This window comes from Lepeophtheirus salmonis, chromosome 5, assembly GCF_016086655.4.
Source record: "Lepeophtheirus salmonis chromosome 5, UVic_Lsal_1.4, whole genome shotgun sequence".
NCBI classification, from domain to species: domain Eukaryota; kingdom Metazoa; phylum Arthropoda; class Copepoda; order Siphonostomatoida; family Caligidae; genus Lepeophtheirus; species Lepeophtheirus salmonis.
This window is the reverse complement of record NC_052135.2, coordinates 10,485,893-10,499,444: the sequence shown is the minus strand read 5'-3', so window position 1 is coordinate 10,499,444 and position 13,552 is coordinate 10,485,893. Positions and strand designations below refer to the sequence as shown.

The 13,552-nt window shown below is 30.6% G+C and overlaps 1 protein-coding gene across 3 annotated transcripts in view; it reads left to right on the top strand.

Annotated features, from left to right (window-relative positions):
- Positions 1-13,552, top strand: part of LOC121118947 (agrin) — a 131,973-nt gene that overhangs the window by 117,989 nt on the left and 432 nt on the right. Inside the window, exons 13-23 of one of the 3 annotated variants that reach the window (XM_071888224.1) lie at positions 1,084-1,314; positions 2,480-2,518; positions 4,600-5,152; positions 5,233-5,828; positions 6,019-6,436; positions 7,553-7,803; positions 8,326-8,407; positions 8,569-8,718; positions 10,080-10,269; positions 10,332-10,479; positions 10,731-10,939. In XM_071888224.1, the coding sequence (XP_071744325.1) occupies positions 1,084-1,314; positions 2,480-2,518; positions 4,600-5,152; positions 5,233-5,828; positions 6,019-6,436; positions 7,553-7,803; positions 8,326-8,407; positions 8,569-8,718; positions 10,080-10,269; positions 10,332-10,479; positions 10,731-10,792 (2,720 nt within the window). In that variant the 3' untranslated portion in view covers positions 10,793-10,939. Of the gene's footprint in view, positions 1-1,083; positions 1,315-2,479; positions 2,519-4,599; positions 5,153-5,232; positions 5,829-6,018; positions 6,437-7,552; positions 7,804-8,325; positions 8,408-8,568; positions 8,719-10,079; positions 10,270-10,331; positions 10,480-10,730; positions 10,940-13,552 lie in introns of those variants that run through there. The other 2 variants (XM_040713558.2, XM_040713559.2) reach the window with 2 other exon arrangements.

Genomic DNA, 13,552 nt, shown 5'->3' with positions numbered 1-13,552 from the left:
CTCCTTTTGAATTCAGTAGTGTAAAATGAGTTCATTTAATTCAATTTTAATATATTTTAAAATAAAACATATCAAATGGTTCGAATTCATTATAATAAGAAACAACAATTATTTCATATTAATTACTCAAATTCCATAATTTCATAATTAACTACAAAGAACTTCAAGTAAAGGAAGACCTTAAATTATATGTGGAAGATACATTTATGCTATAATATATGTATGAGGGCGAAACTTCTGCCGGGCGAAACTGCACAAGGCGTAACTTCAGGTCACGGAAGAAATAATATGACACTCATAGTTTGCGAGTACCTAAGATATAAATAGCGGATGATTTGATTGACTTCTTTGACTAACTATCAGACGATTTTGTGCCTTTTTTCTGTTTCTTTTTTTAAAGAAGGGTTGCGTGATACACTAAAGATAACGATGTGCCTTATACCTATACATATTTTTCATCATTTTATAATAATATACCAAGTATATGACATTTATATAATAATAATAATACCATCACCTTTAACATCGATTGTACAAGTTGCCAGCAAAAAATGAGAGGGTACATTTTTAATGAAGACTATATATTTGAATTGTGATGGGAATAATGCAGTAATTTAACATTCCTTGTATGGTTATAATACATTTTATTATTTAGGAAGTGATTTTTGACCATATAATGAAGAACATTATAAAGTTCAAATGTCCATATAGTTATATTCCTTTTAAATACATAATAAATAAGTTCATTTTAATAGAACCATTTGAAATGATAGCCGTTAATTAAAATGGTTGGGTTATATTTAAATAAAGAACTCCAAGACCAAGAAAAATCAATCTTCTATAATATTTTTGTACAAGTTGCAACTTGAACAAAAATCAGGAAAAGTATACAATCCCAATTAATTTTTTTACTTCATATATACAATACATACAGTCCAATATTTCATAGACATATTTGAGTCAATTATTATAGTCTTTTCATTCAATTAGTGTGATAAGTTAAGATCCTCCAAGAATTCTAAAAAAAAAATTATATGATTTAAGAGAATTAAATTTCAATTTTTTTGTTAAATAAATTTTTAGTGTTCATGCCCCGAGGGATTGACCTTGAGCGGTGTGGAGATGAAACTTGCAAGAATGGAGCTCATTGTGTGAAAGGATCATGTACTTGCCGTGAGGAATGTCCTTATCAGTCATTTCCTGGATCCATTTGTGCCTCTGATGGTAGAACATATGATACAGAGTGTCAACTTGTGGATCACATCTGTAAAAGCCAAAAACATTTGTATATTACGCGTTATAATCCATGCCAAGGTGAGTAGCCTAATAATTATTGATTTTTCTTACTGTAATATGAATACCGTATGCAAAACATGCTCAAGAGAATGGTCACAGTTCTAGCCCTTTTATTAATTTATTGTTATTTTTGGTTTTAATGTATACATAAAAGGCTTATTTGAAAAGTCCAAGCAAAGTACGAGAGATGGGACTACCTGTGCGTATCGAGGTTATGTTTAGTTAATAGTATTTATTGGAAGAACACACACCAACTTTCAGCCAGATCGGTAAATATCTTTCTGTTTGGCATTCGTTTGAATGTTACTCCAGAAATCATTGATAAATCCATGATATGGTGATGGATGACAGAAGAGTAAAGGTGAGTGAGATTGTTAGTGCTGTGGGCATCTCGAATGAACGGCGGCATAATATTTTGCATCACCATTTGGCATGATGAAGCTATCGGCATGATTCCTCGCGCTTGACCATAAACAAAATCGTGAGAAGTGTTGCAAGGACGGTTTGCAGCTGTTCTAGATGAATCTACAGGACTTTAAAAGTCGATTCGTCACTGTGGATAAAACATGCATACATCACTACAATCCTGAAACCAAAAGATTCAACAAGGATTCTTTCAATGATTTCTGGAGTAGTAGCCTCAACAGGGGGTCCAGAACGTTCAACGTCACTTGTGCCTATATGGCCACTTCGAAAATTTTGAAACCCCTCACAAACTGTTCTAATTGTAAGTGCAGTGTCCCCATAATGTTTATCAAGCTTCTTTTGAGTCTCCTGAGAGCACTACTTTTCATAAAGTAATGTTTAATTAGCCCACGAAATTCTTTATCGCCCATTTTTTGAAAATCACCCCACTTTTTCGATTCAAACGAATGCCAAACAGAAAGAAATAGACTGATCTACCTTAAAGTTGGTGTGTGTTCTTCCAAGAGATGCTACTAACTAAACATAAACTCGATACCCGCCAACGTCTTTTCAAACTACACACGCAGTTATAATTTTATGATGGGCAGAAATTAGCATGTTTTCGTTATGTACGTACATATATAATATGTACGAAAACTCTTGCAATATTAATTCAATATGAATTGAAGATTTCATTCTGCCCTAGTTTCATTTATTGTATGTTTGTACCTAACTATATTTAATTTCTATTATTCTATTAATGCGGCTTTAAAATTAGAAGAAAAAAGTGTCTCTCAGACACCAAATGTATATACAGGTTTGATTTTATACTTACATAAAATATGAATACATTGGATATCTTTTGTACTATATGTAGTTTATTTCTAAGAAATTTGCATATCTTCAAATCTCAACTATTCTCTTTGTTAAAGTATATAAAAAAAGTGTTAGAGGTTTTGTGATTTTAAAATTGTTTCATATTTAGGGGGAGAATAAATAACATGTTACTAATTTTTGTGCTTCCTAAATGTAATTTGTCATGGCACAGGGGCGTCCGCAAGATTTCTTTTGAGAGGGTGCCCTATTTTTGGAATTTTTAAAAATTTTTCGGGAAAAAAATCTAATATTAAATTTTTTCGAAAAAAATTACAAAAATCAAAATTTATTCACAAAAAATTACATCTTTTCATAAAAAATTTAATTTTCTGGAAAAAAAATTCAAATATTAAATTTTTCCAAAAAAATTCAAAAATCCACAGTTGTTCAAAAAAATAAAAAAAATTCCCTTATTAAAGTTTTTCGAGAAAAAATTCAAAATTTACCGCTATTCACAAAAAATTAGAAAAATAAGAATATTTTGGAAAAATTATTGGAAATATAAATTAGAAAAACGAAGTTTTTGGGGAAAAAAATTAGAATAATTTAATTAAATTTTCTTGAAAAAAAGCCAAAATTCCTTCATTTCTACACTCCCTCCAGCCCACCCACTTTGAACGCCCCTGTGGTATTTCCACTCCTACAAACAAGACACATTTGAAATCACGGAACCTTTTTACTTTGAAATGAGGTATAGTTGAGACTTGTAGATCATAACTATGTAAAGTTTTTAGAAATAAATGGTGTATATTACGTGTTCACACAGGATATATATATGGTAGTCCGCTTTAACTCCCCTCTTACTCAAATTAATGTAACACAAAAATTTGAATTTCTTTCAAATTTAATTGTATGGTGAGAAGAGCCAGTTTTCATAATTAGTCCTTTGATCTACTTTAAAGATAATCCAAAGTAGTAAATGGTCGAATAACTCGAAAGAGTCGATATCCCTCTACACTCCCTTCTTTTAGAGAAGATCTGTCCTAATTATTGAAAAGTTACGAGGATTGAATTTCAACTTTTCACTAACACAGTCTCCAATTTGACATAAAAAAAGAAAATATAACGTTCTGACAAAATTGTAAACCTTATACTAAACTTTTTTTAAATTGGCGAGATAAAATTTATGTTTTTTTTTAAATTTTATTAATATTTCTACCTTTTTTTAGAAAAGACGATTCTCATTTTTTATAAATGGCATTCAACATTTAAACAAAAAACATTTTTAGGAAACTCAAGATTAAAAATTTAAAAAAAATCCACTCTTTGTGTAGCCCCTTTTTATATAATCAAGCATAGGGCATACTAAATGCTATGGGTCCACATACGATATAAATATTACTTTTTAATTTGGGGCCTTTTTTAAATTTGAATAAAAATGAAAAAAAATACACTCAGACAAGTGCCCCAAATCCCCCTTCTCCTAAAACCAGTGTTGAGTATTATTACCTATTTGAGTAATAAGTTACATATTACATATTAGACTTTATAATTTAGCATTTGTACACATAATACAAATTATTTATGCAATTTTTCAACTTTTATGTTGTTGTTTTTTTAATTTTTTTTAAAAACTTATAAGTTTTTCCTTTCTGAAAATATATGCTATCTAGCAGGATTATATTTGGGAGCTACATCCCCTCCTGCAGACGCCCCTGCTTGTATACCTACAATCAGAGAATGAATTGCTTAAACTTTTTCGTTGTTGATCTTCTAATCGGATTAAGACATTTTATTAAAAATTACTTAAGTAATGACAGATTCAATCAAGTGTTTTATTAATAAGTTAAAACATATTACTTAATTAAAAAGTAATATCGTTAGATTACTTTTTTTTTACCAAAGTAATCTTGATATACAGCTATTATTTGTTATAAAAATAATATTATTAAAGTAATATATTACTAACTAAAGCATTACTACTTAACACTGCCCAAAACTACCACTGATAGTGAGATTCATGTGAATTGATTAATTTATTAAGTAATTCCTTACATTTTTTCTTTATCTATATTTTGGTAGAGCCCTCAATATCCCTTATCAAGCCCACACGTGACATTCAAGATGCTGGTTTCAACAATCAATACCAATATCCTGCAACTCCAACTTCCATCACTGTCCATGGGCTCTTAGGAGATTATTGTATCAATGATCTAGATTGCTCAGTTCATCATGGTGTTTGTTCAGAGACCCGACAGTGTATTTGTGATACTGACTATGAAAGTAGTGTCAATGGTCGATTTTGTATACTTTCTCAAGAAGATCAAAGCCCTTGCTCCAGTAATCCTTGCCTTGGAGGTGGAACTTGTGAGGAACATGATGGAACATTTACATGTTTTTGTCCCTCAAATCGAATGGGGAATCAATGCGAAATGGAATTGTCGGCTCATGAACCTTTAGTACCTTTATTCAATGGACTTTCTTCCTACGTGGAGTTGGCAGCTTTGGAAAAAGTGGATCATAAGTTAAGCATGTCCATTGAGTTTAAGTCATTCGATAGCAATGGTCTCATCTTTTATGCTCAACAATATGACAACGGCGAGGGCGACTTTATTTCTCTTGCTATCGTCAAAGGGTAAGAAATATACATCCAAGTACAAACATAAGTACTTGAACAAATTAACGTGTTTTGATAAACAAATTTGAAATCATTAGATACATTGAGTTTCGCTACAATCTGGGAGATGGTCCAGTTTCAATCATTTCATCTCACCCCATTAAAATCAACAACTGGCACAAAGTACAAGCCAAGAGATGGCACAGAGATGGTATTTTAAAAATGGACTCCTATCCAGATGTTCGTGGACAAACAAAAGGAACTCTCCGATCTCTGGATATTCTTACTCATCCCTTCATTGGAGGCTACCCAATAAAAAATATTAATTACTTATCAATTAATTTTGGAACTTCAGACTTCTTTTCTGGGTGCATTCGTGAATTTAAACTAGGTCATAAGGACATCAAAATTCAGTCAGCCTCAGAACCTAAAAGTAGAAAACGTGTGGATCTTGGAGAGTGTCAAACAGCAGAGTGTAAAACAAGCCCATGTAAAAATGAGGGTCGATGTGTTGAGGGCTTAGATGGAAAATATCTTTGTCAATGTAAAAAAAATTATTCAGGACCAGAATGCCAAGAAGAAAAGAACGCCTGCACCCGAAATCCGTGTAAGGGAGGTGGAGAGTGCAAGTTAGTCAAGTCTGAACCTATTTGTGAATGTCCTCCTGGAAGAAAGGGAACATTTTGTGAATTAGGTAATTTTCTCATCTTAAAAATATTAACATTACAATGAGTATTATATATTTAGAAAACCTAAGAAGAATCTTAAAGGATAATTGTAGTTTTATTTTTTGTAATGTATCTAAGAAGAAAAATAATTATTCAGCAGTTCAAAAGATTTATATTGAATATTCATTTTATGTTAGTCCCACTTTATTTTTATAGTCACCCTCTCCGATGAATCAGCCTTTACTTTCGTACCCAGTTTCAATAGCAAGTCCTACATCGAACTACCGACACTTCGTCATGTGAGTAAATCATTTGAGATACAAGTTTGGTTCCTCACTTATCAACCCAATGGAATGATTTTATACAATGGACAAAACACAAATGGTCATGGAGATTTCCTGAGTTTAAATTTAGTGAATAAGAAGGTTCAATATAGATATGATTTAGGAAGTGGAATTGCGAACATGACCTCCAAGGAAAGTGTTCAAATTGGACAATGGCATAAAGTCAAAATTACACGAAAAGGACCGCATGGCTCTCTTCAATTAGATGATGGTCAAGTTGTAACTGGAAGCTCATATGCTCCTTTGACAGAATTAAATTTGAATTTACCCCTCTATCTCGGAGGATTTAAGTATGTTTGTGCAATAAATGATATAATCATTAAATATTAAACGGGAGGGAAAGGCTCCCTCCCGTTTAATATCCTGAAAACGCTATCTATAGTACAATATTTTAAATTTCAAATATTAAATTTTTAGACAAAAAATCCACAACTATTCACAGAAAAAATTCAAAAATCTATAGCAATTCTCAATAAATTAAACTTTTTGGGAAAGAAATTCAAAAATCCACAGCTGTTCACGGACAATTAAATTTTTGCAAAAAAATTTGAAAAATACAAACAAATTTCAAAGAATAAATTTTTTGAATAAAAAATTCAAATATTATATTTTTTCGAAAAATTTTTTAAAAATCCACAGCTATTCACATAAAATTTCAAAAATTAAATTTCTCATATAAAATTTTTTTGAGGGATATTTCAAAAATCCATATCAATTCTTAAAAAATAAAATTTTTAGAAAAAAAATTTCAAAAATCCATAGTTGTTAAAAAAAATTCAAAAATCCACAGCTGTTCACAAAAAATTATTTTTTTGTGAAAAAAATCAACATTTGTATTAAAAATAATTAGTTTGTTTTTGGAAAAAAAATTATAATATAAAATTTTTTGGGAAAAAAATCCAAATATTAAATTTTTTGGACAGACATTTTAAAACTTCATAGCTATTCAAAGAAAATTAAATTTTTGGTAAATAAATTTCAAATGTTCAATTTTCTAGTAATTTCTAGTGGAGAGGTCTACAGCCCCTCTAGCCCACCCCCTGACGTCACACCTCTTTAGGAATATAATTTGATCGCATTTCTCCTCTTTTTTTTCCAAATGACAAATTTGCACATTGTGCATACTTAGAGCCTATCATATACCTACATAGTGATAGGTCGGTGTTGAAAGGGTTTAAATTAAATCTTTTTATGTAATTACATTAGTTTTCAAGATGTTAGAATTGTGTTTAATTTCTCCTTATGATGAAAATGTTAACGGTTATTGAATATTCTGTTCTTTGATGTCAAAGGGACTACTATAATTTTTTTCCCTTTTTTATTTACACAATTTCCTTTAAAAAATAAAGTATGACTTTTCAAAAGAGCATATTGTACATAAATTATACATTCTCCTATTCTTGCAGATTTTCTTACACGTTGAGTAGGAATTCTGACATTGTGATAGGACTGGATGGTGCCATACAAGGCCTATCAGTAAACGGACACTTGGTAGAAGATTTAATGGAGCACGCAAAAGACTCTCGACGAATAACACGTTTTTCAGGACCACCATGTGATTCACATAAATGTCTTAACGGCGGCCTCTGTAAACCTTCATTTAGGAGCTACACCTGCAAATGTCGAAAAAATTATATTGGAAAATATTGCGAAAAACGTGAGTGAGAGAAAATCTCAATTTTTCAAACGATTGATGATGCGTTTATTAACAGGGGCGTAAGCAGGATTATATTTTATTTTTTCTTGAGAGGTTGTTTTTAGAATTTTTTTTTTTTTTTTAAATCCAAAAATTAATATTTTTTGAAAAAATTTCAAAAATTCAGAGCTGGTCACAATAAATTTCAAAAATTTAATTTCAAATATTAAAACTTTTGGAAAAAAAATTCAAATATTCTATTTTTTAACAAATCCACAGTTATTCACAAAAGATTATATTTTTTTGAAAAAAAAAATTCAAAAATTTATAGTAATTTACAAAAAGTTAAATTTTTTGGAAAAAAATTTCAAAAATGAAATTTTAAGTATTAAATCCTTTCAAAAAAAATGATCTCGTAAAAAGCAAAAATTCCTTAATTTGGGGGAGAGGCTATATCCCCTTCAGCTCACCCCCTGCGGACGCCCCTGATTACCTAATTAAATTTCAATAGCATCATTAATTCACGGTGATAATTTCTTTCAGATCTAAATGTTGTTGATGATAAACGCCCAGTTCACTTTAACGGGAAAACTTATTTAAAATTTATGAATAAATTAACTCACATGTAAGTAAAATATTAAGAAAGGATGTCCATGGAATTTATCACTGAGATTAATACTCTCTCATTAAATCTAATTAGCTGGTTTTGGGGGGAAATTTACATTTTAATCTTTCACAATACTCACAAATACATAAATATCTTCTAACATCACTAACTTTTACTAGGATAAATACTAATGAAACTAATATGGATTTGGTGGAGGAGGATGTTCAATTAATTGAATGGAATGAAGACTTTGATACCGATGATGATGAGCAAATAGGCCAAATTATCGATGATTTCGATTCTGATGAAGAGACTTTTGATATTTATGGGTGGGTAATTTATCTTCATATTTCTTTTTTTATCTCAATATGGATGATTTATCTTATCAATATTCATTAGTGAATAATGATGCATACAAACTCGAATTAAATCTCAAAACTTTATCCATAACTATAAATTTATCATTCACGCTAAAATAATAGAGTACTCAGTGGCTGTCCCAGCTCTCATAACACCCCGGGCAAGCCAGGCCTCACCCACACACTAGGAAAACATGAAATTGTCAGAAAAATTAAAATTTCCTTACTTCGTAAAGCCACACACTGCACACACAAATATCAGAAGCTCAAGCAAGGATGTGATCTTTGATGGAAAATCCTGCAAGTTTTTCAGCTCCTATTCAAGCTCTTTGCCATCCAAGTCAGATTTTCTTTAAAGTGCAGTATAGTACTTAGGGTCACACATTGCTCATTTGTGAAAATTTAGAAATGTGTCAGCTCTCCAAACTTATCTCACACCTTTTACAATGTGAAAAATATTTCATGGATGGCCGATATTGGAGCAGCATTGAAAAATTTCACTTCCTGTTTTTGTTGTTTTTTTTTTCTAGCTTTAGTAATAGGTTCATCAAATGGCTATTAGAAAAAGTGCCGCTATGTGATCTTCGGGCCTTTTCGTTTTACGACAACTTCCCTATTCATTTGTTCACAGATATTTGCAGCTACCATTTGTGCAGCCACAGAGCATGTAGTCTTTTAATTGGGAAGACCTCTCTCGGTTTTTTTAAGGAGACTGACTACAACATCAACATACTTGCTAGGAGACTGAATCTGCTTGCATCCTTCAATTGTATCCTCACATGCTTAAAAGTGTGCTTATTTTCACGTCTCTAGACTCCTAATTCATAAACAACCACCGAACAAGTAGTGAAGTTGTATGACACTCCCTTCTCTGACAAAAATTGAACCTCTATTTAAATTAAAGGGTATTTGGTCAGATCCCTCATCTCGATCAGGCCCTCTTACATTGGAGCTCGCACACCCTTGTCCCTGACCCTTTCTCTTCTCTCAAAGACTCTATGGGCCTCAGCAGACCTTTATAAAAACAGAGAAGGCCCAGCAGGCCGTTTACCCATACCGTATCAAGTCAATGACGTTAACGTATGGGACATACGTTAACGTCATTGACTTGATGTTTTGTAAATGAGCAAATTCAAACCGGAGAAAATGAGTGCTAACAAATACAATATATATTGTGGGGTCCCATCTATGAATGCCGTCTTGGACGGCAGCCTATTCATCCCATATAGGAAACCGCCCCTGAACATACTAATCAAATAAATTTAAGTTTGAAACTTTTATAATTTATCTAATATAATTCAATACAATATTGCTATGATTTTCATTTTCAGACGACGTGGAGAAACTAATAATAAATTTACAGTTCACCTCAGAACAATAGAGAAGAATGGTTTATTAATATGGATTAACCAAGGTACTTCATTGAAAGGTGATTTTTTGGCTGTCGCCATAGTAGATGGTTACCCAGAGTTGAGCTATAAATTAGGGAAGAAACAAAACACTTTGAGGATTAAATCTAAGGTTAGTTCAAAAATACTCATGACAATGCTTTATCTGATTATACCATTGTTTTATATTCTTAGAAAAGAATAAATGACGATAAGTGGCATCGTCTCAAAGTCATTCGAAGGAGAAGGACTGGTTTGATCCAAGTGGATAAATTAAAACCCATACGTGGAAAATCAGGAACTGGAGCTAGTATACTCAACACAAATGGGAAAGTTTGGCTAGGTAAATCAAGCTGCGAATTACTTATTTGATTTGTTATTGCGAAGAGGACCTTCGATTCACTAAATTTTTTTTGATTTTTTGCTACATTAAGTTGTCTCTTATTATTAGGGATGTAACAAAATTTCGAAATCCTCGTGTGCATATATTTTTTTTTACGATATTTGAAAGTAATTTGCAAGATATTAGTTCTCTTATTAATTTTATAATGATATGATGAAAATTGTGTGTATTTTGGGCATGTTCAAAAAAAGAAACCGAAAATCAATATGGTAACCCTGACAATTTGATGTTTTGGACGGAGGAGAGGGAGTAGGAAATAAACAAGGACTTTAGAAAGACTTACTCCGATGTTAATCCTCAATTCTTCTCTGAGTCCAACAAGGGCTTACAATGATAACTCCACCACAAAACTTCATTGCTAATCTCCGTCTTTTATGAGCACACACGAATGTTGAATCAGGTTTAGAATATGATTGAAAAGAAAGTTAACTAACCAGAAGTTAAATAATAATGACAACAGCTGAGGCATAGAAAATTCTTTCTTCAGATGACTAAGTCAAAAAGAAACTAAATATACACACGATTTACATTACTAGTGATATCCACCAGCACTGCAGTGATGTATAAAATATGTCTTGCCGCTTGGTAAAACTAAAATAAACAAAAAATGAACGTGGTAATCATCAAGGTTAGACCATCATGAAATTGGGCTTGCTAGAATTTCGAATTTGATGTACCATGCAGACTTTTGGATAAGACATATAGATTTTGACGTCATAGAGTATAAAAAAATTAAGAGTAACAGTCAAGGAAGTCTTGGCAACAGTTATATTCTTTGATGTTACTATGAAAAAGTGCGATGGAAGGATCTATGTGAAATTAATACCACTTCCATAATGACAACATTTTCGAAATGAAATAAAAAAGTTTTTGATTAATAAAAAAAATACGTAAAGCCAATGAGGAACGAGAGAGGATGGAAGGGATAATCGAATGATGATTAATTGATGAACAATCTTAATAATATAGTATACAGTATTGTGTGCGTGCCATTCACTTAGTTTTATTAATTAATTTTGCTTTACATATACTAATAGCATAATTACTATCTATCTTTTTGAAGGGCTGATTCTAAGGTATTCATCAAGTATTTTTTAATATTTTATTTTAAATTATGAAATATACAAATCACAGCGTTAGGTATATCTTTTTAATAAATGATACCCCAAAAATGTATTGCATATATATACTAAAAAATTTATGATTCTTTATAGGTACAACTCCATTTTGCTAATGATTTAATGTATAAAATTATTTCATAGAGTATTATTACACAAACTATAATTTCAGAAGATTTTATCAAGTATTTCAAAAATGGTTTTATATGTAAAAATAATAATCCAATTATTGTTTAACAAAATGATGGGGACATCCTCTGACAAAAATATTTTCTGGGATTTTCTTCGTAAAATTTAATTTTCTATTCAAACATTTCTATGATTATTCCATAAAAAAGTTATAAATGTATTAGAAGAGAATTAATAATGTAAGAACTAAGCTTACTGGAAACTTCACATTTCATTCAGCGAACAAGATGAGTGAATGTAAAACCCGTACACTAGGTACATCTTATGTGTGAATGTAAAATTATGAATTTTAAAGAAAATATCTGTAGCACTCCCAGGTTACAACACTTGCTCTACGGAAGATTTTTTAGTCAAAAACTTTTTTATTTCAGTTCAAGAATGTTGTCTTTATGGATGGGATATTGATTGTAGCACGTGACTTTACATTTATGCTGATGAAATAAAAAGAGATTAATATTGCAATTAGGTTTTGGATTTTAATTTTAAACCATAAAAAATACACTTCCCTGCATGAGTTTAAGTGATTGACCCTTGGTCCAGTCCAGATATTAGTGACTTGAACTCATCGACAGATTTCACGTCTTATATAGCAAGGCCATATAAGCTGGAATTACTCTAATGTCAATCTTCAAGTCCATCAAGGACTTATACTAATAACTCCCGAGCAAACCCATATTTAAACTATCTTTCATGAGCATACACACTAGTTATTACTCTATACTTATCTTCATGAATTAAATAATAATAATAACAGCACCTGTGGAAAAAAAACCGTTCAAATTAGCGACTAGAAAAGGCCACTTCCACATTCTCAGACATATTTTATGCACTTATGGTCAGCAGATATGTCATCAACTATCAAATTTGTCAACATATACTTTTCTTTTTGATTTATACTCACGAGAATTTAGACAATTTTCACATCTCTACTAATTATTGACAACTTTTTTAGAATTGAAGTATAAATTATTTCTAATTCATAAAGTTTTAGGATTGAAATTTTGAATTTAGCAGACTTAATTAGAATATAAAATGAAATCAATGAATAGAACAGCACTTGAGATATAAAAGTCCCTAAGTTGTAATCAATTTAATTAAGTATCATTATATTTTATATTATATATATCATAGTGTCTATTACTTTTGATTTGAAAGGTTTCTGAAACGTATATTTTTATAGCTTGTGTTTGTATTACTAAAATTAATTTCATAATTAATTTATATAAAACTTTGTTATAAAAATGCGAAATTTTTATTTCAAGATGTTACAAAGATAGAGTTTTAACTTCGTAATAAATAAATAACCATTCAATGATATAAAATGGATATTCAAGGTTTAAAGAGACTACAAATTGTATTACTTTTCTAAAGTAATTTAACCATTGACATTTAATTTTTTCAAATGATTGAAATGTTAAATGAAATACAAAGAATATATCATTATAATATTTGTATACCCTCATAAATGGATCAAATTTATTTAAGCTGAAATATTTAATGGAAATATGAAGTCCTCATTGTGAACTTTGAATTTTTTAAAGCTTAAAAAGTTCACTGAACCATACTTTAAGAGACCTAATACCAATAATATGTATAATTATTCTTGAATACTTATACGACGATTAGTCGTGAATGAAACTGAACTAGTGAAACTTACATATTTCCATATGTTCTTTATTTCATTATTGACAAGCTTGTCAAACGTG